The sequence below is a fragment of the Eucalyptus grandis genome, chromosome 11 (assembly GCF_016545825.1).
Source record: "Eucalyptus grandis isolate ANBG69807.140 chromosome 11, ASM1654582v1, whole genome shotgun sequence".
NCBI lineage: Eukaryota > Viridiplantae > Streptophyta > Magnoliopsida > Myrtales > Myrtaceae > Eucalyptus > Eucalyptus grandis.
Genome location: NC_052622.1, coordinates 23,224,387 through 23,250,863, shown reverse-complemented (window position 1 = coordinate 23,250,863; position 26,477 = coordinate 23,224,387). Strand labels below are relative to the sequence as shown.

At 37.4% G+C, this 26,477-nt stretch overlaps 2 protein-coding genes across 3 annotated transcripts; one reads left to right on the top strand and one right to left on the bottom strand.

The window, feature by feature from the left end:
- Positions 1-563: 563 nt before the first annotated feature.
- Positions 564-12,899, bottom strand: LOC104425495 (tubulin-folding cofactor E). Of its 2 annotated transcripts, XM_039305412.1 has the most exons (16): positions 12,242-12,899; positions 10,919-11,089; positions 8,602-8,648; positions 7,066-7,212; positions 6,901-6,975; positions 6,465-6,515; positions 5,961-6,070; positions 5,735-5,877; positions 5,581-5,642; positions 3,832-3,939; positions 3,682-3,716; positions 3,314-3,379; positions 2,313-2,404; positions 2,163-2,239; positions 2,009-2,086; positions 564-971 (listed from the first exon to the last, which is right to left on the bottom strand). In XM_039305412.1, exons 1-16 carry the CDS (start codon positions 12,543-12,545, stop codon positions 873-875), a joined length of 1,665 nt encoding a protein of 554 aa, XP_039161346.1. In that variant the 5' UTR covers positions 12,546-12,899; the 3' UTR covers positions 564-872. The 2 variants fall into 2 exon arrangements, with proteins under 2 accessions (XP_039161346.1, XP_010036488.2); XM_010038186.3 differs by lacking the exon at positions 6,465-6,515 and having other exon boundaries at positions 12,242-12,895.
- LOC104427520 (G-type lectin S-receptor-like serine/threonine-protein kinase SD2-5) lies at positions 12,693-25,746 on the top strand. Its single transcript, XM_039305200.1, is given in 7 exon segments — positions 12,693-12,888; positions 23,225-23,763; positions 23,994-24,446; positions 24,528-24,591; positions 24,674-25,047; positions 25,050-25,478; positions 25,480-25,746. Coding segments are annotated over 7 exon segments (2,322 nt in total).
- The last annotated feature ends 731 nt before the right edge of the window (positions 25,747-26,477 follow it).

Here is a 26,477-nt window from a genome sequence, read left to right as displayed (position 1 = left end):
ATCCAATCAATAATTAAACTGAATTTCAATAACACTTCTTTCAATGGTGACACTTATAATAAACATTGGAAATTTTCTCGACACAAATCACAAATGTGGCTTCGGTTTTTGCTGGTTCAATGTCAACGAAGAGATTTGGTCAGAGGATCCATCAGCGACACAGCAAATAGCCCACGACGTGCAGTGGGGTACTTGGCAGGCAGCCGATGGCTCGGATTGCACAGCTCAAAGCTGAAACTTGGCCATTCATCCTGGACCGACCTTTAACACTATTGCCGCCACCCCAGCTGGAACTCCAACCAACAAGGCTCGACAAAAGCTCGGTTGAGTTTGAGCAGACGTGAACAGCGCAACATGACTGTTTCTTGGCTTCAAAGCATCCCAAACCCTAGAACCTGTTCAGCCCCTGCGATCCCTGGCAAAGTGTTTCCTGAAGAGTCTGGGATGAGGGGTTAACCACGCCAGAAATCTCATTTCTGAGAAAATCACACTGATCAGTGTCGAGATTAGAAATTTAGAGCACCAGTTCGAAATCGAACCAGCATGGGGTTATTGTGCTTGACTTGACACTTCGACTACACTGTCAGATTCATGCCAACCAATCCCTTCAGATAGATGAAAAATGAAAAAAAAAAAAAATGATCTAGAGCTTCAAAACCTTGCAGATATATTTCCAGTTTTACATGGCATAATAAGTAGCTCAAACTAATTATCCAAGTATTGCACCAATGATCAGCATAAATGACAGCCAAGAACATATGTTGGGAAATATGAATCGCCAGAAAGATGAATCTTGTGGAGTTGGATGTCCGACATTACCATGCCCCACGCCCATGCCAGTGAAAGGACCCAGCCATCCCCCACAGCTTCGACTAGCTCTCTTCATCTATGAGAATAATTGAAGAACTGTCTATTCCGAGGTCCACTAGGGATGACATATCGTCATCAAGCAACATCGGTAGAGGGGATCCCTATATCATCGAAGATTGAAAGCACTTGAATCAATATGCTGAGAGGCTTCTGAAGTCGTGAACATCACAAAAACTTGTAAACTGATTTCAGATGGAAAAAAGGCCAAAATGGATATGAACCTTAGAATCAAACAGATTTTGCTAACAAACATCCAAATAAAGAAAATTTGTTATTTCCAGAACACTGTCATCCTCGTGTTAGATGTAATCAGTACGTTGGAGTTAGGCACCAGCTTCCTTCTTACTGACAGCACAGCTACGTTATAAAGTATGATTAACACTGCCATCCCCAGGGCACTCTTGAACAAGAGCCAAATTAAAATAATGACAGGAATAGCAACCCTTTTTTCTCCAGCATAAATTTGAACCGATGATTATCCTATTTGCTGTAGTTAGTTACAATTTCATGCAACTGCATGTAGGATAAATCTCTTTCAAAAGAAAAGAAGGGTAAAATGTGCCCACAATGCTCATATGAGCACTGATCCTACATTCAATCTTTGTTCTCTTTCTTTTTTTACTGAACACAGAGTGGCAACTAAAATTACGCAATATACTCCTGGATTATGCGTAGATGGAGTTCCTGCTGAACTCACACTTCAATTTCCCCTTCACTTTGGATGTTAGGTCACTATCAAGTGTCCTGCCATGTCTTATGATAAGAAGCACAAATGGGTGAATTACCAGTGCCGTCCAGGCATAAAGTAGAGTGTCTAAATTTTTTTGACTTTGCATGTAATATTTCTGAGCTTATGTACCATTTTCTTCAAAATTCTACCTTGGGAGTGAGTGTTAAGGAGCTTAACCGATCAACAGATCTCAGATTGGGTTTTCAAATTGAAAAAATAAGAAGTTTCTTTTCATCACTATAAACTAACTAGATCAAGAAGATGTAAAACAGTCATCATAATCTAAGTATATATCAATACTGAACATCCTCTTTGCCCAAGTGTTCCTCAGCTGAAGTTAAAGATTTAAAAGAGAAGGAGGCCATTCACAGGTTTAAGAAAAAAGCATGTCCAGTGATGAAGCCGAACCTCTTCTTGTAGATATAACTTTGGCCTGGTAGACTTCATATTAAAAATGCTTTCACAGAGAAGCTTCAGCTTTCCTACCTGAATCAGATGAATTGCAGAGTTTAGAAAGAACTTCAAATTAAAGACTTGGTTATGGAAAGTTCAGGAACATAACCGTGGTGGTGGCTGGCAATTTCTTTGTTTGTAAGGGCTTCTCACCCATGGATGCTGCAATGCATTTCAAAGTGATTGCTGCCAAGGAATTTAAATCAGTGTGATATGACTAATGAAACGGCACATAAGGAGAGAGATATAGCATCATTACATATGAGTCCTGAAGACATTTTCTTGGGTCCTGCTGATGCAATTGATGGCCTTTCATCTTCTATTCCATGAATTTCCTTAAGCTCCATAAATCTGGAATTGGTTTTGACTCCACATTTAATCATCAACCACATAAGCAGAAAGATGATGATATATTGGCTCTAAATCTGAATTTTGTCACGTTGGTGAAAGTATCAGCTTCTAAGGTTGAGCAAAAAAGACCATGAGCCCGAAAATTTGGACTGGCCTGCCCAGCCCGGACCCATTTTTTAGGCCCAAATAAGCCTGGGCCAGGATTTTGGCCTACTTTTTTTTTTGTTCAGGCTAGTCCAGGCCTTTGGGCCTATGCTCACGCCTGAAATGGCCCATTTTTATTAAAAATAATAATATATAATATAAAAATAAATTTAGAAATGAATTATTTATTCCAGAAACACTCTAATAAAGTCATAAACAAGTTCAAAAATCAATTCAACAAGAAAAGGTGCGGTCGTAAGGGTCCAATTAGAAAAGTGGCTGGAGACATGTCAAAAAAGTGAGGCTTGGCCAGTGCTCACCCTAGCTTCACATGTTGCAGAGTTTAAACCTATTCAAGGATATAAAGAGTGGTGAAATTGTCCAAGATCTAGGTTGTATAATGAGATTTGCCCACGGAGAAGTGTACATGCATTTTGCTTCTTTCAGTTGGAAAAGGCATATGTGGAAGCTATAATTCAATCCACGTTATATTTGCCACTCCCCCAAATGTATGTGAGAATCAGATGCCATCCAATCACACATATACAATCACAAATGCAGATCAGGCCATAAATTAAGATTATGAAAATGACCCGTGAAGCCACTGGTAGTGATCCATATCACCAAAGGTGGGGGAAACCACATATCATCATCTTAGTTAAACCATTCTTACATCTAGGCTTTTAATTATCATGTTACAGTACCAAAAACACCAACATTCAACAACAATCCACTTCATACCATCCATCCATCCATTTCAAGTACCTGGGATGGAGACGCTTCATTTCCTCTGGGTTGTCACTGTGCCTGGACATAACAAGGCGAACATACCTGCAAGGACCAGAAGACAACATCTAGAGTGATTAACTGCCACCCTGTCTCATCCCTTCACTTATTCTTAAACGCAACAATTGTGGCCAGTGAAATTCAAGTACAAATTAGATCTATTCATCATATATAAACACCTCTAATCAAGCCCACTAAAATGTCAATAAGGACAGTTATAAAACCTCATAACTGGTCAAGATATTACAAGTCAATCCCCCCGATATCACAAAATATTCATTAAAAAGTATGCTTTTCCTCCAGCACTAGACAAAAGTGGTAAAGTGATAGAGTTTAAAAGAACGTGCCTTATCTCAGACTCCTTCCTCTCTCGAGTGCTGACCTGAAAGGTACATGGACAGCATATAAGGTTCATTTACATCTGAAGAAGTGAAAAGTAAAACAGTAGATGAAATTCATCTGAAGAAGTGAAAAGTAAAACTGTAGATGAAATTCACCTCACTCCCATTTAGTACTTCAACTCTTGCTAAACGAGCAACCAAGGTAAATCTTGGGACACCCCCTTTAGCAGGATCAGTGACTGGATTTTCAGAAAGCCTAATGTCCTAGGAGGAAAGAGGACAAGCAATAAAAAACATACAAATGTCAAATCTTAATATGAGAAAAGGTACAGTATTTTTAGTTGTCATGCTTTATGATCTGTAATGGGAAGGCAACTGGCTATCCTTAAGGGTTAAAGCAAATGATTGAACAATCATTAAACAGATTCTTAATCCCTATAGCCATGGAGTCACCTTCTCATTGACTGAACAGCAGCAGACACACATGATTCCCCATAAAATGAAATTTTTGTACAACCACTCCATGCCCATATTGGGGAATAACTCTGTAGAGCCAACAGAAGCAAACATTTTCACTTTGCTAAAGTTGATATGCTGAGAAAGTTTGTGAAGTATACCTACTAGTAACACAAACTCTCAAATAACATTAAAACTACTCTTCAAGAACAATGTGATCTAATCAACAACAATTTTCTGAATAAAGGCACACTTTGTAACTCAAACTCGGACATGAGTATTATGTTTGGTTAAGCAAACTTGCCAAATTTCTAAATTAAGGACATAATGAACCATCAAAAATAGCGTCCAACATTTGGATACAGGGTCTCCTTCATAAGGAAATATGTATATTCTTATATATTTCATCCTTTACATGCTTTGGACAGTTCAATTCTCCACGGTTTAGTAGTTTTAACTTTGGTGTTATATTTTTCTTTCAATGACAATAGGGAATTCCCATATCTATCTTGTCAATCAGCACATTCTCCCCAGCTTAAATAGTAAATTTTTTGTTTAGTATCATAAAAGTATCTGTCATTGGCCAAAAAGTTGTTTGGGTTTTTCAATGAGTTAAAGCTTCAGCTTCTGGACCAGTAATATAATTGGTTCAATAGTTCGCTTTATTAATAAATGCCCTTCTAAATCAACAGGGCTTGCAAAATGTTGGGCAATAAGGCTTGCCACATAATATTCCTGCATGTTCTACTCTAGGCTTGTTATGGACGAGGTTTTCAAAACACAGATTACATGGCTCTTTATTTTGTATACGTTTCTTCATCTTCTTCTGACAAGCTATCTTGGGTTTTGGAAGCAATCTTATTTTTCACCTCTGCCTTCATCTTTGCATCTACCTTCGAGTATATTATGCACAAGTTTTATCCTGAGAGCCACAGAAGGGTGAGTCCTAGTGCATTCTAGTTTCACCCATCAGCAATGGCTCATTTGCCCATACAAGCATTAGCCTACTTGCTGTCTGGGAACCACTAATCTCAAATGAGGTTCTCTAATTTGATTGATATATTAGCTTTCACAATGATAATAAAGATGAAAAGAGCAAAGAAAGAAAGTTTGTTCAACCCAAAACAAAAGAAATAAAAGTCCCAGGCAGTAAACATTATCAATCAAAACATTCTACATTTTACCGTCACCTTCGAGAAAAGAGATGCGAATCAATGGTTCAGCCGATCCTACCAGTTCAATCAAAAAACAGTTGCTTAACTGGTCATTCAGCAGTCAAATGTAAAAACACTGGGTTTGGCCCTATGTTTACTTCACTAATCTCATGATTCAAAATTCCCGTCTCATAACAACAGTTTCCTTTTTTTATCAGCCAAAAGTTCTGCACCTTCTTGCTAACCAAAGAAAATGAAAAAAAGCAGCACACATTGTCCCGAAAGAAATGCTTACCACCAGCTTAGGGAAATAGTTCAGTGAGTCAAGAGATTCCAGATCTTCAATGCAGTTCCCCCCTAAAACAGAAACCAAGATAGCTTTAATATAAAAATAGGCTGGATAGCCATGATAAGGTATACACAACTTGTGAACAAGTTTTAATTAGTACCCAGAAGAAGACAACGTAAATTTTGGAATGGCTTAAAGCTTTCATTATGAATGTCATATTCATTCAGCGTTCTGCTGATTGAATCATTGCCAGGGTAAAATATCTGCTTCAACTTGTTCTTGTTCAAATGTATCTGCTCCAAGCTGAATTGGGAAATGAGTTGCAGAACTTTTAATAAAAAGTAGGGAAAAGAAAACTGGGATGATTTCTAGGACTCCTTACTCACCTTCTAAGCTGTGAAAGCTTCACAATTTCCTCCCAGTCAGCTATAGAATTATCTTCCAAGTTGAGGAGTCGAAGAGAATCAAAGCCTCCATCTACAAAGGATGACCCTGACTACAAACACAAAAATGTACAGCGGCTCCAGCAAGTAAAATCAAAATCTGAAAGTCACCCATAGTGTGGAAGTAGAAATGGACAAAGATTTTGCAGAGAGAACCAAGCACAATGACCAATCTTTAGACATGGTTTCTAGTTATGCAATATGAAATGTCCGGCCAGGTATAGTCCCAAAGTTTCTTTACCACAAAAGCAATATATTATCTCTGCAAACAAAAAGAAGAGAGGTGTCGACCAACTTTCATTCTCGAAGAGTTAAGATTGCATTGATTGTCTTGCAGTTTTAAATGATTATAAAGAAATAATAGCGTGAATACTTTTTTTTGTGAAATTATTCATATAAAGTAGTTGCTGCTGAGATTAATTTGTACTTGTCATAGATACAACTCACATAATTTCTCCACCTATTCACACCCTTTGCCAGGCCATGATTCCCAATCTCCTGAATAATTATGTGGCAGTAGCTAGAAGATCAGAAGTGCACAACAAATAGGATAAGGTACAAACTCAAAAACGCATAAGAATTTTACTGTCATTATGTGCATGACATTAACATGATATACCTTATCGTGTGTATTTGCCCGTTTCTACATGCAAACGCACAAGTTGATGATTTTTTAAGGCTGATCTGGGTTTGTATATCACATCTTCCTCACAAGCAAAAGATGTCCCTCTATGCCTCGCATTTATCCTCTGTTGATTTTATGTGATCATGGCAAGGTTTCATATTCTTTGGCTCATGAGCATTCTAGTATTATTTGATATTGCTACAAAACCAAACAAAAAAAGAAATCCCAGGGTATTTTGTTGATGGTAGAGTTACATACTTCTATTGTGCTTATGTTATTTCCCATCAGATGCAACTCTTCAATTGATGGAAGTGATTCTTTGAGCATATCAACCTGGAAGTGCAAAATGAGTCATATGACTGAAAAAAAAAAAAAAAAAGTCGAAAAGATTGCAGAAAAATAATGAAGGAAAAGTTAGAGTACCTGCTCCCAACTTATGCCCATATTGTTCAGGACTAGTACACGTAAGTGATATAACTTCGGCATGCCAGTAACAATCTTTCTCATTAAATTGTGAGACAAATTAAGGACAGTGAGAGTTGGTAAAGTTTCACATAGCATGCCAACATCCTGCAACAAAGGTTCATTAAAATTAGCACATGGATACAAATGGTGATGTTTATTTTGGTTCTCAAAAAACTGCACACATGCAAATAACATGAGTCGAAGAGCAGTGACTGCTGTATGTTTATTTATTTATTTATTTTTTCCACCTGAATTAAGTGGACACCGGTATTACCAGCTGCCCAAAGAATGTTCACCACTCAGACAAGTAAGGCATGAATAAAAACAATTCTGTTCCAGAAATCAATTTTTGGCCAGAAATAGATTTTTCTATGTCTATTCCCAAGGTGAGTTTATGAGCAAAAAAACGCGTTTAATAATAACAAAAATTTTCTATTCTCAAAATAGAAATTCGTTTGATAACAACATAAAATTTCTTCTTCTCAAGTGATGGGCAAGCCTGTTAAAAAAAAAAGAAAAAAAAAAGTGATGGGCAAGTGATGGCGGGCAGTGACGGGTGGGCAACTAGCTAGTAGCGAGAGTGAGCAATGAGAAGGGATTTTTATTTCTCACTTTTGTTCCAGAAATAGAAAAGTATAAAATTATTACGTCTCATTTTTATTCCAAACCTATTTCTGAAGTAACAATTTGTTTCAAAAATATAAAAATAAAATTGCCTTACCACAAATTTCTATTCCAAACCTGCTCCCGGGAACAGAAAAATAAAGAAATAGAGAAATAGAATGGTTATTACACATAGTTATTATGCGGGCCCTAGTGACTGTACCAACGCCTTGTTTACATGTTCTTTAACGAAATTGGGAGGCAACCAATGATCACTGTCTCTAACCATTTTCCTTACCCATCCACAAAGTTGCATCCAATTCCACCCCGAATAAAGAAAATACAAAAAGATTATAAAAAAAAATTGGCCAAAACATTTTATCAACAGGTGTTACTCTTGTAGAGTCAGGGCAAGATCATAATTTCCACTAGTGTGGTACTGTGGAACAGCTCATACTGTTTACGGTGAATTATGCAGAGCACCCTCTTCAAATTTTTCAGCTCAGAAGTTTCTCCATGGGGTTACATCATCCCAAAAAATCAGGGAGCAATGTCACTTTGCTTCTCCTGGAGCATGTCAAAAGAATTTAGAAGAGGAACACTTTGAGGATCCAAGTCTCCACTTTCTAGTTTTTAGTTGCTTTAAATTTTTAAGGGCTTCATGCACTAATCTTACTTCTTCATAGTTTTTGTTCTAATAGTCTGGTTTTTAGCCTTTGCATCCATATTTTTCCATATTCTTCATGTACTAGAACAGTTCTTCATTTGTATATGTAGAAAGAGGCAAACAAAAAATTGCTTTAAAATGTCCAGTTAAGCAAATACAGGAACATATAATTTGCAACCTTAATGAGAATGAAAGGTCATTCAAAATGGGATTAGCAAGAGCACCTTCCAATCAGAAAGCAAATTTCCTGTCAAATCTAGCTCCTTCAAATCTGCAATATAAGCAGCACAAGTGTAATGTCATTTCACCAAATATAGAAGCATTGACAAGTCTATTTGGTTAAGAAAGGGTAAATGCCTACAAGATTAAAACTTATGCAAAATAAGAATATGACTACCACTTTATCCTATGTGACTCTTAGTTACCACACTTCTGGCTGCCGTAACACACCAATGCATTTCTAACGACTTGGCAATCAATCTAAGTGAATCAAGTCCGCAAAACGAATCTTAGGTGGTGACCATTTTGGGAATAGGTCTCTACTTAAAGTACCAAGCCTCAATCTGTCTTCCATTTAATGCAGGATTGGGGTGTTCCAAAATCTTTCTTATCTGGAGGAGAGGATGTGTCCGTCCAAAGATTGCTCATGACTAAGAGATGAACATTCCTGAGTTTCTTTGAAATTTTACATAGGTTTGATATGTTGGGGCAACAGAATGACAGGTTTGTTGGATATGATCACCAAAAGGAGAATTTCCTGTTAAATTCTTTTAGCTTACTTCAGCACTTGCATCTAGGAGGGATGATTTCATTTTTGAATTATTTAGAAGCAACTATTACGTTTTGTTTTGGTCATGCAAAGGTCTGCATTTTGGAGAAGATAAGGACAAGAACCAAATACTTTCAACAATCCCTTCAGTAACTTTTTGATGAAGGAAGATACAACCTAGGGCTTTAGATAATAGAAAGTCCAGTAGTGATTTTGTGAAAAACCAGATGGACACAGTTGCCACGTTTTTGGTTCACACAAAGATCACTGTGTCAAATCATTTCTTTGTTTGATTTGATACTTCTTATCTTGCATCTAGTTTTGTAAATGAAGGGCAACTCCAGGTAGCCTTTTGATTTCTCTTTACTATGCCAAACGAAAAAGAGGCCAATGGAAACTCACGCTTAGGTTTGGTACATATAAATCTTGGGTTGATTGGCTTAAAGATTAGCGGGTGAAATGAGCAAGTAATAAAAGCATATTTGTCGATTGCTAACAAATCGATTTAATCTAAAGCTGTTGAGACACCACAAAGTCACTAAATTCTGCATGAGACATAATATTCTCAAAAGACCTACAAAGTTAGTATCATTCCTTGAATCACCAACTAATGCATCATGTAATATTTTGTTAGATGACTTCTAGAAAATGGGCCAATCATGCTAAGCACAACCTTCTCAACTCACATCTAGCAAAACTATCTTACTTCCCATATGAAACTCCTAGAGAATGACCTTAAAGAAGTATTTTACAAGATATTCGTACACAAAGACGGATGCAAAGTGGGGGCAAGCAGGGGCCCTAGCATCCTCACTTGCTCCTCCAATGCCTTAGATTAAATCCAATAACACTCCAAAGAAGAAATGTAGAAGAATGAAGCTCATTATCGAAAAAAGAGAGTCCATGGGCAATCCTTTATTATTTTTAATCATATTCGACTGGCCACCTACACTCATTTTCACCCCTCTCTCTCTCTCTCTCTCTCTCTTTCTCTCTTTCACACACTCACAACTACAACTGTGAACTCTACTTCCTATGTAATAATTCAGTGGCTGTTTTCTCCCTCTAAATTTACCATAATATCAGCCAAGGATTTAACTAATTTTATTATAATAGCAACTCTTCAAATTGTAAACATTTCATAGGGCCAACTTGTTATTAGAGTTCGAAAAGGTCTCTGTGATTTTTTACAGCCAGCTAAGAGTTTCTTCTTCTGTTTTTATTATAATAATTCAAAGAGACTACAAACCCCAGGGATCACATCAAATCGATTTGTTGAACTCTGTTAATCAATTTGACAATCAAATTCTTAGTTCTTTTAAGAAAATTAAAAAGAAGAAAAGAAGAGAAATAAAACTCATGACATGTAGGACATCACCCGATTAAAGTTATCAACCCCTGAAGTTACAAATTAAAGTTAACACTAGGAAGTTGCAACAGACCTCATGATACAACCTACAGTGCTGACCAAAATTCTTGATGATTCTTCCCACAAAACTATGATGCAAAACAAAAGATCAAAAATCCTTTGTACAGATAAGCGAAGCAGCATCACCCGACATAACAGAAGCCAAAATATAATCCCAGGACTTATAAAATGGCAGGTACAATAAGTTGCAGCATAAATTGACTTCTAAATAGGCTTTGCAGAGATAAAATTGTTCTAAAATACTGAAAACAGATAAGGTACCAAAAATAGAGAATGTTCAATAGGTAAGGAAACAGATGCAGGAAATAAATTGCATCATGAGAAAAGAGAAAAATAACCTTACTTGGTATAGTGGCACTGATTTTGCATGGTTCACCCAAAGAGCTAATGCCTAAGTACGGTAGTGATGCAGCTTTCAACTCCTCAAACCGGCTTAATTTGTCCTGTATCTTATCCATACCAACAAGCTCAACGAATACACGCTTGTTACTCGTTGAGAGGACATACATGTCATCTGCAATGCACAAGAAAATGATGGAAAATCAGAGTTCAAATGAATGTTCATGAAGCAAATCCAATTCAATTCAGGGCCTAAACGGTTTACATCACTTAACCATGTCTAGGGAAGGCCAGGCTGGGAATAAATTAAACATATAGGGACTGGATAAAATGATTCCAATCAACAGACTTTTTGATTCATTACCTCTGGTGACCAAATTGAACTCACACACTAAGATTATATGGGTGGAGACATTGACAATACGCATCCATCATGTGTCTGCCTGCAAAATGTTAACACCCCCCCACCCCACAAAACTTCCTCCAAAACAGGTCAATAAGCGGTTGGTCCTTTACAGTGGTGGCAGCTTCTCCTCCATGACATTAACTAAATATAAGCACCGAGACTATTTAACAAATCTCCTACTCCTGTGAAAATCAGTAAAGTCCCACTCAGTCTGCTTAAATAAAACCATAGTGAAGCCATTAAGGTGCAATGCCTTATCAGCCTAATCATCACTAAAACTTCATAGGGCACAGTCGAATTCATCTTTTATTAAGAATCCACTCTACCGCAACAAACCGAACATAGGGATTCAACAAACTTAGTTCACACGAGAATTCCCAAAGCACCATCTCTTAACCAAGCCTCATGAGTAAGACTTAATATCTGTCAAATAACATGCTCATTAGAAATTGACGCATGACATCTCCAGGAGGCGAAAACTCATTTTGGTCAGCACTATGATCACACGAAATTGTTTCGAGAGCACCTTATCATGCAAACAAATTTGCCCACTTATTACCTAAGGCAACTTGCAACTTATTAGAGGCATCCTACTCTGTTTTACAAATCAAGATTCACATACTTGGGATCGGAATCTCGATATTAGCGCCTGGCTCCCATGTAAGAATTAAGAAACAAGTAAATGAATTACTTACTATATCGAATCAAAAGTCGAAACCAAGCTCAAATCCCCCAGAAAACTTTTGTCTACTAGAGTACCATTCTCAGAGGAAAACAAATGCATAATCTCTAACCACTCTTCTCATTGCCGATCGAGCTCTACAACGAGAGCGACGTAAATGTGTACATGCATAATCAGAGTTTCGACACATTCATTTTCCAATGACCAGGAGACACAGCACAAGAGAAGAGTTCGCATACCCTCCTCTTCCTTAGTGGACTCGCCGCGGTATCTGACGTAGAGGCCCTCCAGCAAGGAAATGCCGCCGCTCAAGCTCTGGATCCGAACGAACGACCCGGACCGCTCGGTCTTGGCCCGGAAATAGCGGACCCCATTGATGGAGCCATCGTGCTTGCCCTCGCCATTGTCCCAATCCACCCCCACCCATATCCCGCCGTGGCCCTCCACCGGCCCGACGTACTTGACCGTTCCGACCCGGCGGGAATCGCCGGCCGAGTGAACTCGCTGATCGAGCTTGAAGGCCTCAGACGGCGACTCGGCCATCGCGTCTTGCGTGACTGGGGAAAAAACACGCGCACGCGCACGAATGCGATGAGAGAGAGCACAATGTGCGGTTCGTCCTCGCGACGGCGAACGGATCGCCTGAGCGCGACGGTGCCGTGGCCGAGTGTGCGGAGATCTTGAGGTGAGATGAGTGCTGTGACAGTTACGGCCGGGCGGTGGAGGGCTATGCGGACGAAGATTGGGGGCTCAGCTCAGGCGGTGCTCGGCGCGCGGCGGCGGCGGCGGGAGATGGTGGCTGCTCCCGTCGTTGATTGCCGCGACGATGGCGGAGCTGGTGGCGGTGGGCTCAGCTTTGAGAAGGAAGAAGCAGGGACGTCGCAGTGTGAGTTTCGGCGAGTTACATTTTGCCCCCCAAATTTTCGGGATGTGACAAATTGCCCCCAAAGTTTCACAATTCATTCCACTTGAAAGAGATCAATTCTTGTTTTATCAATAAACTATTTTTTCGACGTAAAAAAGAAACAAATTATTTTGTTTGGGGGTTTGGCATTTGGCTGAAGAGCTGAGAATTAATTTTTTGATAGAACAAGAAATTCAATTTTACTAGTTCAATGATAAGATTAGTTGCCTTTGGTACATACTTGAAATTTTTTTAAATAAGTGTCGAAATAAGTGTCTAAAGTGAACCATGTTTCAAATAAACACATAAAGTGACCATGATTGTTTTAAAGGTATAAAGTGGCCAATGACAGTTTCAAATAAGAATATAATCTCGACGATCGGCTAAGGGTGAGTTTGGCTCAACTTTACAAATAGACTTTGGTTGTAATGCAAATGCTTAAAGCCAAAACCCTTTGAAGGAATGCAAAATGTGTTTGGTAAAAAAAATTTGCTAATGGATTTGGGTTTAAGTAGTGTTTGACAAAAGAGTTTTGCTATAGTTTTTATATTTTTTTTTATTAAAAAGAACATAAACCCTTCACCGGCTCTAGCGAAGGGTTATGGTTGCTGGAGAGCCAAATTTGGCACCGATGACTAGCAACTGAGGTCACGTGACCCAGGTGAGGGCCGCCTAAGGTCGTGCAACCTTGGCAACCATTGCCTGGGTCTTACGACTTTAGGCTACCCTTGCTTAGGTCTTGTGAGGGTTGCAAGGTTATGCAACTTTGAGCAAGGGTTGACTAAGGTCGTGAGACCTAGACAGTAGTCACTCGAGGTCGTGTGACCTTCGGCGGAGGTTGCCCTAGGTGACCCTCGCCAGGCATTCGCTAGTCACATCTAGCTTTGATGGCCATCGTCGCACGAGGAAGATGAACTCTTACAAAGGGGACAAAATTAAGAAAAACTAAAGAATTGGTAAGGGTAGTTTAGGAAAAAAATATTTTAATCCTAATTTTAGCATTCTGCAAATGTTACTTCAAAAGGGTGGATGTGAGTAGTATTGAGCTTTCAACATTTTCAAAGTCAGCATTTAGTCGAAAGTTCTTTCAAAACACTTGTCAAATGCTCAAATACTTTCTAAAGAGACTTTAGAGGCTGAAAGCCCTCTTTGGAAAGCTTAAAAAAAAAACGCATTCTAAATATTCTAGCCGATTAAGGGCATTTTAGTCTGATATAATATTAAATTTACATATTTTTATAAAGTATATTAAAAATAAATTAAATTTACAAAATGGGATAAGTACATTTGAAATCTTAAAACTTGTTATAAAAATACGATTGAGTCTTAAAACTTTCAAAAGTGCAATTAAGTTCTAAAATTTGTCATAAAAGTGTAATTAAATTCTAAAAATTTTAAGAAGTGGAATTAAGTTATGAAATTTGTCATGAAAGTGCAATTAAGTCTTAAAACATTCAAAAAGTGTAATGAATGGAATGACTTGATTGAATTGATTTGACAAATTTTAAGACTTAATTGCACTTTTTGACATTATATGACTCAACCGCACTTTCGTAACAAGTTTTAAGACTTTATTGTACTTCTTGAAAGTTCTCAGACTCAATTGCACTTTCATGACAATTTTTAGGACTTCTAATACATTTATTCAAAAAAAAAAACAATCTTTTACATATGTGAAATAATCTTTTACATATAGAGTATAAATAAAAAAAAATTATTTTTCTTAATAGGATAGCATTAGGGCCACTCAGTTTTTGAAATCTAAATTAAGATATTTTTGTCTAATTATGTCAAACATGAGTAATTTATCTACTATTTATATATATAGTTTACATCATTATATGTAGTTCGATTTGTTAGTAATATTTAGGATAACATGCGTCATCCACTTATTTGACACGGTGAGTTATATTTCTCATTTTACTTTGACTTTAGAAGAAATAGATAATTTTCAGAGCCATGAATTATATTTGAAACAATAGATGTTTATTTTAAGATATTTTTGTTTTGTTAAATCAATAATTTTACTATTATGTGTTTTTTCAACTAACATATAATTTTTAAAAATGCATTTCAGGATATTTTGTTTAAATTTATCAATTTAAAATCTTAAGATAGAAGTTGGCAAATGACAAAATTTATAATTTTATGTGGATAACGTGGAAAAGAAATGCTATGCGTTTTTTAGACATATCTTTTTATGTGATAAATAAGTAAATTTTTTTATTTAATTATGCATTGAAAACAGCATATCAAACTGTACTAATTTCAATAAATAGAATACAATCCCTAATTGCAAGGTAGAATAAAAAAAAAGTTCTCTTGAAAACGATGGCTTAATCTCCAATAAAACATCATAAATTTTTAACCCTCTTCATGAACTGGGCTTTAAGGTAGTAGAATTTCGCATTCTTGAAAAACTTTAGGCCTTGTTTAGTAAGTAGCCGAATGAATGGTGCCTGATTTTATTCTTTTGTTCTAGCAAAAAAAAAAAAAAGAATAGAAATTCCTTTTAGTAACATTTTGTTCCTGAAAACAAATTTGTTTTCAGGAATATATTTAGAACAAAATCAAGAAGTAAAAGAAAAATTATTTCTTGGTTCTCGGGAACAACTCCATAATCGTGCCCATTTTTTTTTTTCTCTTTTCTTTTCTTCTTTTCCTTTTGTTGTTCTTCTTCCTTTAGTCGATTGCTGGCCTGGTAATGGCTGGCAACCCACCAAACAAAGGTCGGTAGCCTTGTCGGCGGCAAGGCTAGGCTCACCCTTACAAGGCCACCATGAGGGTAGTGTTGCCCAGCTATGGTGAGGCCAACCTCATGGTGGTCTGATGAGGTCAAGCCTCGCCGGCGATTAGGTGAGCTTGGCCTTGTTAGATCTGGGCTAGCCAAGGCGACGCCAAGCCTCGCCCAATTGTCATGAGGCTTAGGCCAATGAGGCTTGGTCTTACCAAGGGCCAACAATGCTCCAACAAGATCGTTGGCCCTTCTTATGGCTGGTCGTTAGCTTAGCTAAGGCCAACGACTAAAGGAAGAAGGAGAAGGAGAAAAGGAAAATAAAATATTTAAAAATTATTAAAAAATCTAAAAAGATTCTACATCACAAAAGAACTTGAGGTATTACTAAACACATTTCTATCTTAGGAATATAAATTTTGAACAATTACCAAACACCATGAAATGCTTAGAAATTCGTCCAAGGAACAAAATAAAATAAAATAAAATAAAAATCATTTGTGAGCAGAAATTGTTCCCAGTAACAAATGATTACCAAATAGGCCTTTAGTCTATGAGAAACAACAAAATTCCATGTCTCTTTTGTAAGGGTGGCTATACAAAAAATGGAGCCTCCTTTTTAATAGGAGAAGTGAGAAGCTCAATCCTAACACTTGAATTTGATTGGCTAATTTAAGAATTTTTCATTCATAAGTTTTGAATTTAAACAAATGTTCAATCTATTTCAAATATGAACTATAAATGTCAATTTAATTTGTGTAATCAACCAATTGTCAAATAAGAACCTAATAAACTAAAACTCATGAACTTATCTCTTATTTAATTTGTTTCTAAAAGTATCTCATTTTAAAAATTGTGAATTTTTTGAAAAAAGTGTATTCATTTTCATGGTTTGCAGACAAAGTTGCTTCAAAAGAAATTTTCAATAAATCTTAAAGGAAGGATATAAAACTAAATGAGATGTAAACATGAATGTTCCACGTGATAATTTTAAATTTAGTGAATATGAGAAATGGATGCCTTGTGCTGTGTGCTGTCCATATATAAAACAAATAACTAAGTCAGGATATATTTAAACAATGTATTTCTTTATCCTATTCTTAGTTAAATTAATTATTTTTCCCAAATGGTTTATCGGGTCCAGGACCATGCTATTGACCTTAACTTCCATAGTTTTGAAGATGCCCTATTCATCTCGATGGATAATGACCAATCCTCATGTATCCATGTTCTTAGATAGATCCCTTGAGATCAGTTAGTCAAGTTACTCCTAGACACGTGGGTTACTAACTATGAAAAAATCCACCAGCACTCCACACCCATCCAATCCACAAAGTCTTAGTTCACTATTAAGAAGAAACATGACATGGTTGTCATCAAATTTAGTAAGGAAAAAGAAGAGTGCACATCTTTTTTTTTTTTCGACTATTTTTATGATGCAACCTTGTGCAGCTCGTGTCCTAGATGACGAAGGCCATCCAGATCCAAAATCCATGATTGAATCTTTTGACCAGGAGGGATGACCTATTCATTATAGGACATTGTTTTTGGGATCTAGATTGTCATTCTTCTCTTTGTACAAATCCTCTAGATGATGAAGAAGATGATAGGTCATCTAGAAAAAGAAGCAATCAAAAGATAAACTTTATCAAAGGTATCTTGACATAGACCCTACCGTTGGACCTCTTGGCGAAAATGGAAGAAAATATCAATTCATGATCTCACATGGACCACCTCGACCACACCCTCCTCCAAAAATCCCTAAATTATGTAAACCCCATCCACCTCCTCAATTGCCACCCAAAAAGAAACCCTCGTCCCAAAAGCTAGTTATCTCACCCTTCTATAAGCCCATCTACAAATGGGTTAAAAGGAATTTCTTTCCTCTTGAAATACCCAAAACACCTCAGTCTTCATTTTCCCCAGAACCAGAACTACCACCGGTCCTTCCATCTGTCTATATGTTTCAGTTTTCAAATTCTAGTGCCCCATTCTTGGTATTAGAAGAATTTATAGATGTCCATAATCAGTTTCGTCATATCCCTAAGGTCCCAAATCCTACGGATATTGACAACCATAGAAGGCAAAAGAAAGTTACAGCTGCTGAAGCTATTCTGAATTGGCGATCAGAAAATGCCTTGGCTCAGAATAATGTTCTCAAGAAAATTGATACCAAGCTTTCAACTATCCGAGCTCGTCTTGATCATGTCGATCAAAATGTTGATCAAATGGCTTTGGTCATGAATAAATTGCTTGAGACATTCCAAAAAAGACTTCAATGATGGAATCCGGGAGATATGTCTCTCATCATTATTTGGAAAATCAAACGGCTGAAATGGAAAAATTGAGAAGACAAATCAAGCTCTACATGATGGGAAATTTATTCCTCCTCTAGATCCATTTTCCTAGCCTTGGCAAACGATTCCAAAATATGTGACCCTTCTAGGGCTACATCAATTGCTTCAATTATTGACAAAGCTCCAAGGCAAGATCAAAGGGATATTGTTACCCTTCGAAATCGTATTAAAGAAATGTAAAAGCAAAGAAAGATTAGTGAAGAAAAGAAGCTAGCCCTTGAACCTTTTCTAGAACCTCCTCTGCTCATATGGTGTCAAATCCACTTGAGGCTTCCGTCCGAGACCAAGATAGACAAAGTATACCAACTATTGCCTTGTTTGATTCTACCAAACAAAGTACCTTTGAATCAGCCTTAGAATCGGATTCCCTTTTCTTTGAAACTACTTCAACCTCTTGAGCCACAAACACCAAAATCCCGCACACTTACTATCTTTATGGTTGATCCTCCCAAAGCAAAGATGGAATCAAATTCATCCGAGCCAGAAGTAGTACATCTTCATAATTCAAATCTTGGACATAATTCTTCAACTTCAAAATACTACTTCATACTCGATGACATTCTATACTCCAAATGGCCATATAAACTGTAGGAATTCCATGCTTGGCTCAACACTAAAGCACTTTATGTTGAACATCGTTATGACATATTGACCGAGTTTGTAAGTAAATTCACTAGAAGCTTAAAAGATTGGTGGAGATCTATTTATGACCAGGATCAAATGATATTTCTACTCCAAATAGATTTTCGTCATTTGATCCGGGTTATCCACCAATTCTTTATAGGTAAAGCAAAAGATCTCCTTGAGCTTAGAAGGAGGAGATGTTTTAGGTATTCATAGCAAACCACATTATTTTATTTCTAGAGAGGGTATGTTCTCTTTTGCCCCTTAATGCTTGCAAACCTTGCCTTATATAGGCATAAAACAACATACTAGAAGATTACAGACTCCGCTTGGCCGACAAAGGCCAATTATTTGCACCTAACAAGTTTTCTACCGACAGATTGAATTTTGCACACATTATCCCGCTTTTTTCACTTCTGCTACAGTGCTACAATAATATGCCATAGTATCAAACAGTGCCAAACAGTACATGAATAGTGCACTACAGTGCTCTGGGTCAAATTTTTCATCTTCTTCACATGGGTCTTCTACCTTTCTTATTTTGTCTTGAATAATCTTTTGGCAGAGTCTTTACTTTACTTATTATGCCTACGAATGGGCTCTTCAATATTGTTGTCTAAGGCATTTGAGTCTTCTCCATAATTCTGTCTTTGATATTCCTTGAGCATTCTTTCAATTTCTAGAGCATCGAGATTTTCTGTGTTTGAATCATCTGACTGGTATGAGCTAAACGGGATGTCAGGAGGATTGGGAGTACCTTTTTTCTGGATATTGTTGCCTAGGCATCTCGGGGAGCTATTCTACTTCTTCAATTGTTTAAGTCAGCCTTTATCTCTGGGATGATTGGTGAGAACCTGTAGAAGCATCGACAAAATATCTATAATACTGGGTTTGGGTAGATACCCAAGCTGAAGTGATGGATCTTTTTTGTCAAGACCTAGACTGAATATAAGTTGTAGTTCACCATAATCAAAAGGATCTTGTGATGATGAAGCTGAATCTAGTGAATTTGCTAATGACTCAGAAGTGTCCGGTACATACATTCCGTAATATCTCTTCAAGCAAGCATCAATCGTTGGACGAGTTATGTGATAGTCATCAGAATGATCCCAAGAAACAGAGACATCTTCTGTTGGCCATGTCTCTGGTGGAATGATATGATTATGTTAGCATAGTATCATCTACAATTCTCAATACTATCGAGGATAAGCTGAGATTCTATAAGGGAGTGTTGCAAAAATCTCATTTGAAGCAAGTTGGAGCTTATATGTGGATACTCCAACATCTGTCGGAGTTTTACATATATCTTCATTAGGTCAAACAAATACTCATGGCCTATAAAATTAAATGATTGTGTAGAGTTAGGCATGCATCTTTGAGTCGGGCTTCAAAAATATTTTTCCATGCACCTAATGGTTTAAACCAACTAAGCATTTCCCCAAAACATTTATACTTGGTTTGTCCTTCAATGATTCTACCAATTATAAGGGGTATCTTGGCTATTGGAAACTCAATGGCAATGGTATAAAGATTAAATAAATACCAATAAAACCATTTGAGTTTTTTTGGAAATTCTTCTTCTTGGAAGAAAGTGAGAGGATGAGTAAATGGATATTTCGGGTGTAATCCATTTGGATAAACCCAGGATTTCTGGTGGGTATGAATATGAAGGCCATTTGGGCTTAATTTGTTGGGCCTTGAAACCACTTTTTGAATTTCTTACCACGTACATATTTATAGATGTAGTAACTATAAATTCTTTTGATCTAGACAGAAAATCAGCAAATACATTCTTTTTCCCCGCAATACATTTGGTCTTAAAGGAATACTTTGAAAACCATTATGCCCATCTAAGAAGCTGGGAATGCGGAATTTGCTTCTACTTGAACTTCAATATTTGAGAGAATGATGACATATCCATTTTCACAAGAAAATAATGTCCTATAAGATGGAATTCAAATTTCTTGATGTCATATTTTACCACCAAGATTTCCTTAAACGTAGAGTGGTAGTGCATTTCTGCCTATGTGAATTTTCCACTCTTGTGTCCACAAACTCGCCGTTTTCCGTCGATTTCTTTAAAAAAAAAAAAAAAACAACAGCCCAATGTTCATCATTGGCATTTGTTTGCAGCACTCTTTTTCCTTTAGGATGGATTTGTAATGGAGGAAGATGCTGCAAAATCTCCTCAAGTCTGCGTACAAACTTAATTTGTCGCGGTCCCCATGGAGGAGTATCTTTTTTGAGCATTTGTTGTAATGGACTCACAGACTCTATCTTTGGAACAAAGTCCTAGAGATAATTTACAATCCCCAAGAATTGCTAAACCTACTTATGAGAGAGATTTTCATCTGGAAATTTTTGCAATTCCTCAGCATTATGAGGACTTGGATAATAAGTTCCATCATTGAGATACATTCCAAGAAATTCAATTTTTCTCTAGGCAATGATCATCTCTTCCTAGGATAACATGATGTCATGCTTTCATACTAAATCTGCAAATTGGGCTAATAATTTATAATGAGAGTCCTCATCTAGGCTGTAGAGAAGGATATTGTCAATGTAAATTTGAGCATTAGCCAGGATGGGCCGGAAAATCCTACACATAGCCTTCTGAAATAACGAATGAGCTGTTTTGAGCCCAAAAGGGAGCACTGTCCATTGGAAATATTGATTCGGGTTTACAAATATATAAACAAAGTAGTATTTTGGAAATGTTATTGTTGTACTATTTTACTATCTCTATGTTTATGTTTCATTGGGTGTTGGTTGATGTATTAAATGCTTCCACTTGCATTTAATTGAAAAATAAAAAGAATGGGTCGGTAACGAGTCTTGGAACGTCATAATTTATCCATCGTTGTGGGATGTTCGTGCGTTCAGGGATTTTGGGTGTGACACACTATTTACTTCCACTCATAGACTTTTGACCCAAAAAAAAAGAAAAAAGAAAAAAGATTCCACTCATAGAGTTAAGAGCAAATCCATTGTTTATTTTTAAAGAATCAACAACTCCGTACATCAAATGGACAATTAAATACAAGAAGCATGTTAATATACAACTGCTGGTCAATCATTAGTTCAATAATAGAAGGGAGATTCTTGTACATAGCAGAAATAGAAGGGAAGCTCTTTATAAAATCATATCTAAGCGCAGTCACTGTACTATGTCTGTTTACTATTTATTTCAATGTTCTTCCAATTTCTTTGTTTTTACTTATCATACAACCAACCTTTTAAGAATTCGAAAAAAAAATTGTTATAGTCTCACTTACTAGAAATGTGCATTCCCTCTTTTGATTTAAATAGATTTGTTCTTTCCAATTTTTGTTCGGGTGATTTATACTATTCTAGTTAAAGTAACTCATCCAATAACAGTTATAGCCAAAAAATTAAAACTCGTCTTATAACTATGCTCGTCTCATCTATTTGTTTATTTTAATGTTTCAATTATTTGTGTTCTGTCTCTTTGACCTCCTTTTTTTAAATTTCTTTTAGGAAAGAAAGGAGAATAGCGGGACATATGTCAACTAAAATCTAGAGCTAGATGTCAACGTTCTACATATCTACCCTAGAGCACCAAAATTCTTTCAATAGACGTTCAATTCTTTTAAGCTCTTTTGAAATATCAATGTCGACAATTCTTTCAAAAGACGTTCAGGTTTAGTTCAAACATGCGCAAATATCATGACACGGAACTTTAACTTTGTGTAATTAACATTTCTTTGCATTTTGTACCAGCTATGAACTCCCTGCGATATAAAATTCCAGGATATATTCCAATTGCTTTCGAACTATTGAATAGGCTATGTGGTGACTTGTATGCGCCTGCAAGACATTGCGTACTATGTCGACTGCAAATGGTGTCACAGATAAAACTGCATATTAGTAGATCAACGACTAAAGATGTCAAGTATAGATCAAGAGATCGAATGTAACATAAATTCCTTGTCTCCAGTTTGTTGCTCGCGGTAGCTATGTCTAGGAAGAATGCTAACTGTGCTCTAACAATTATATTTCTAGCAGCTAAAAAAGTATGAGAATTCGCTTAGTAGCAAGAGCAAATAGGTACTATCGCTGGTGATCGTTCCATCAAAAGAATAATTTGTAACATCCATTGAACATGGCTGCCCCTAGATTCTATCGGAAAATACGAGATCATTTGCAGAACAATGCGCCTTTTTGTTGTCCATTTCAAGTCGTTAATTCCACGGCAAAGATCACCTAATTGATGACGGAGCTCGGACAAACCAATGTTAGCACTGTCTTAGCTCTAGTTTCGAAGTAATTATAGTCCTCAATCTCGCTTTGGCTTTCTAGGTAGCTTGGAATTAGGTTTAATGGAATCGAACAGAGCATGGATGCTTCGGTATACAAGGCTGAGCGCATACTGGTGAGGAAAATAAGTTTCTTTATGGACTTCCCAATGGTGCTTACAACAATGGCAGTTTCGCCTCCTATTTATAACACAGTTTCTTGTGGCTCTTCTCATTCCCCTCCTGCCTCGCGTTCTCGTTTCTTTTGTCCTAACACCTTTGTTCAGTTTCAACTATGCTCACCCCCTCTAGCCTTTATGTCCTAACATTTTTTTTCGGTTTGATAGGCGCCCAAGCTGACATCTATCCAACCGCACGCCTTAACACCACCTGGATTGCAACCACTTCTGATCTCAATTATATCCAGTTCGATTTGGCCGGTGCTAATGTGAGCGTGATCCCTGTTCTTCTGCGGGGCCATAGTGGATTGTCATTCGCCTGTGGCTTCTATAGCCAAGCTTTTGCAGAAAGTTACGTTTTCGCCATTTTCATTGTTCAAACCGACCAGCGCTCTATTATAAATGCGAACATGGCTCCAGCATTGGTATGGTCCGCTAATTGGAACCGTCCTGTTGGAAACCAGGTTACTTTGGAGCTCACAGAAGGAGGAGATTTGGTATTGAAAGATGCCGATGGTTTTGTGGCATGGTCAACTCAAACTTCTGGTAAGTCTGTTGCTGGCATCAACTTGACAGACACCGGAAACCTGGTGATGTTCGATGAGAACGACGCTGTGGTGTGGGAGTCCTTCGACGACCCTAAGGACACGCCACTCCCTGGACAGAAATTGAGGGTGGGGCAGACATTGATCCCTAGTGATTCTGCGGTAAGCACGATCGAACCGGGTTTATATTCGCCTTCTCTGACTACCGAAGGTTTATTTGCCCAGATGAACCATGACCCTCTGATCGTTTATTATTCAAGGAGAATAAATTTTCCGAACCCAAGCAGTGACTCTAATTATGTAGAATTCACCCAAGGACAAATTGCATTTTTGTAAATTCTGTGAAAAATAGTACTTTGTTTCCTGGTTTTAATTCGTCTTTGGGAATGCAGTACTTGAAGTTCGAATCTGATGGACATCTGATGGCGTATCAGCAGCATCAAAATGGGCGGAGTACGACACATGATGTTGTAACAGACCAATCAGGGAAGTGCGGTTATCAAATGGCTTGTGGGCCTTATGGGATTTGTGGTGCAGATGGGAATTGTAGCTGTCCGGATCGCTACTTCAAGCCAATAGACGATTCAAATCCTAGATTCGGGTGCGCCGAAGTGGTTCCTTTGTCTTGTGAAGCTTCGCGATTCCAAAGCTTTTTGCGCTACGGCCAGTCTAATTACTCCAGCAATGAGGGGGGAGACATCTCCCGAGGCATCGTGGGCCTTGGACTTATGTGTGAGGAGAGCTGCAGAGAGGCTTGTGCAAATAACTGTTTGTGTCGAGCGGCTGTTTTTTTCTCCGAGGAAGGACCAACTGAAATTCCAGGTGCATGCTTCTTAGTATTTCGGGTATTTTCGATTTTACAGCTGTCAGGTCCGTATGTAGGTACTGTTTTTATCAAAGTACAGAATTCTTCGGCTGGCATTCAGATTCCTCCAAGTGAACCTCCTGATTATCCCAATACAGATAAGCCTCACGTTTTTGCTATAAACAGTAAGATGGCACATGTCATTATGATACTAATCATCGGTTCCAGCCTTGGATCTTTCTTATTCTTCATCTTTCTTAAACAAAGGTGTTCATGAAGACGGAGAGGAGAAAAGCATCGGTGAGACCGAAGAGGACTATCTTGATCAAATACTCGGAGCACCTAAGAGATTCAACTATGATGAATTGAAAATCATCACCGAGGATTTCAATAAGAGGCTTGGTGAGGGTGGATTTGGCTCTGTTTATGAAGGGACTCTAGCTAATGGCACCAAAGTCGCCGTGAAGCACCTCAAAGTTTTAAGCCAAACTAAGAAATCTTTTATTGCCGAGGTTGAGACCGTTGGCAATATCCAACATGTGAACTTGGTATGACTTGTTGGATTTTGTGCCGAGAAGTTTCATAGACTACTGGTCTATGAATACATGTCCAAAGGGTCCCTAGATAAATGGATCTTTCAAAATCAGATGAGTCACTCATGCTTGATTGGCAACAAAGGAGGAAGATCATTAGTGACATAGCAAAGGGTCTATGTTATCTCCATGAACAATGTATTCGGAAGATCGTCCACATGGACATTAAGCCCCAAAATATACTCTTGGATGAAAATTTTAATGCTAAGGTTGCGGATTTTGGATTGTCTAAGCTAATTGATAGGGACCAAAGCCAAATTCTGACCACAATAAGGGGAACTCCAGGCTATTTGGTGCCAGAATGGCTACACACATCAATTACTGAGAAAGTAGATGTCTATAGCTTTGGTGTGGTAATTCTAGAGATAGTTTGTGGAAGGAAAGTATTCAAGGAATCTCTAAATGAGGAAGATATGCACTTGTTAGGAGTTTTCAAGAGAAAGAACGAAGAAGGACGGCTGTCAGATATAATTGATAAGAATAGTTAAAGATATGCAACTAAACCAGCCTCATGTGATCGACATGATGAGGCTCGCTGCATGGTGCTTGCAAGTTGATTTCAAAAAGAGGCCTTCTATGTCGACAATCATTAGAGTCTTGGAAGGAGTAGTAGAAGTTCCAAGTGACCTAAATTATAACTTCCCATATCCCACCTTCATGAATGACAGTATAAGGATTGGGCAAGAAGATGTTGAATTTGGTGCTACTATTTCTGTGGTACCCTCTATTTTATCTGGCCCTCGGTGATGCATCCTGATCATGTTGTATACATTTTCTATGCTGAAAAGTTGGTACAAAGGGAACAAAGCTTTTACATATCATGATTTTATATGTATGCCTCACCACACTATGATGTTGATGAAACAAATCCCATTATAATTGTTTCCTTTTGTAAACTTTTTTCATATAACCTTGTTCATTGCCCTAAAGATTGAAAATGCACGTGTTTAAGCCGATGAACTTTGTATTAGTTGAATTGCATGTCCATACTAAGGCAATCAAATGTACTTAACTTGAATCGCATTACTGACTACTAGGCACATTTGGTTTTTAAAATTTTGATTGGTATTGAGAGAATTATGATACTGCTATTTGAAAGTTTAGAAGGGAGTAAATCTTTGGAGGATTACTGTGCCAGTGTATAAAACGTACAACAACTATGTATGATCCAACCGATTTGATTTCTAAAATATATATGTTTCACAAATGTATTTATCTTTCACTTATCATATTTGAAGCTTTTAAAAGTTTGATATGTATTGAGGATATCTTTTCTTAAGGGCATTTGAAGAGGTCCGATAAGTGTAGGTAAAATGATACGAGCAATGCTACAAGAGCAAACATTCTTTTAGTTTCCACTTTAATAATGTATAATAGAAAATTAGTTTAGAAAGTAAGAAAAAGAGAAGAGTACCTGCATAAAGTCAAAGATTGCACAACTTAACAAGGCCATATTTAGACTAAACATTCTCGATTGA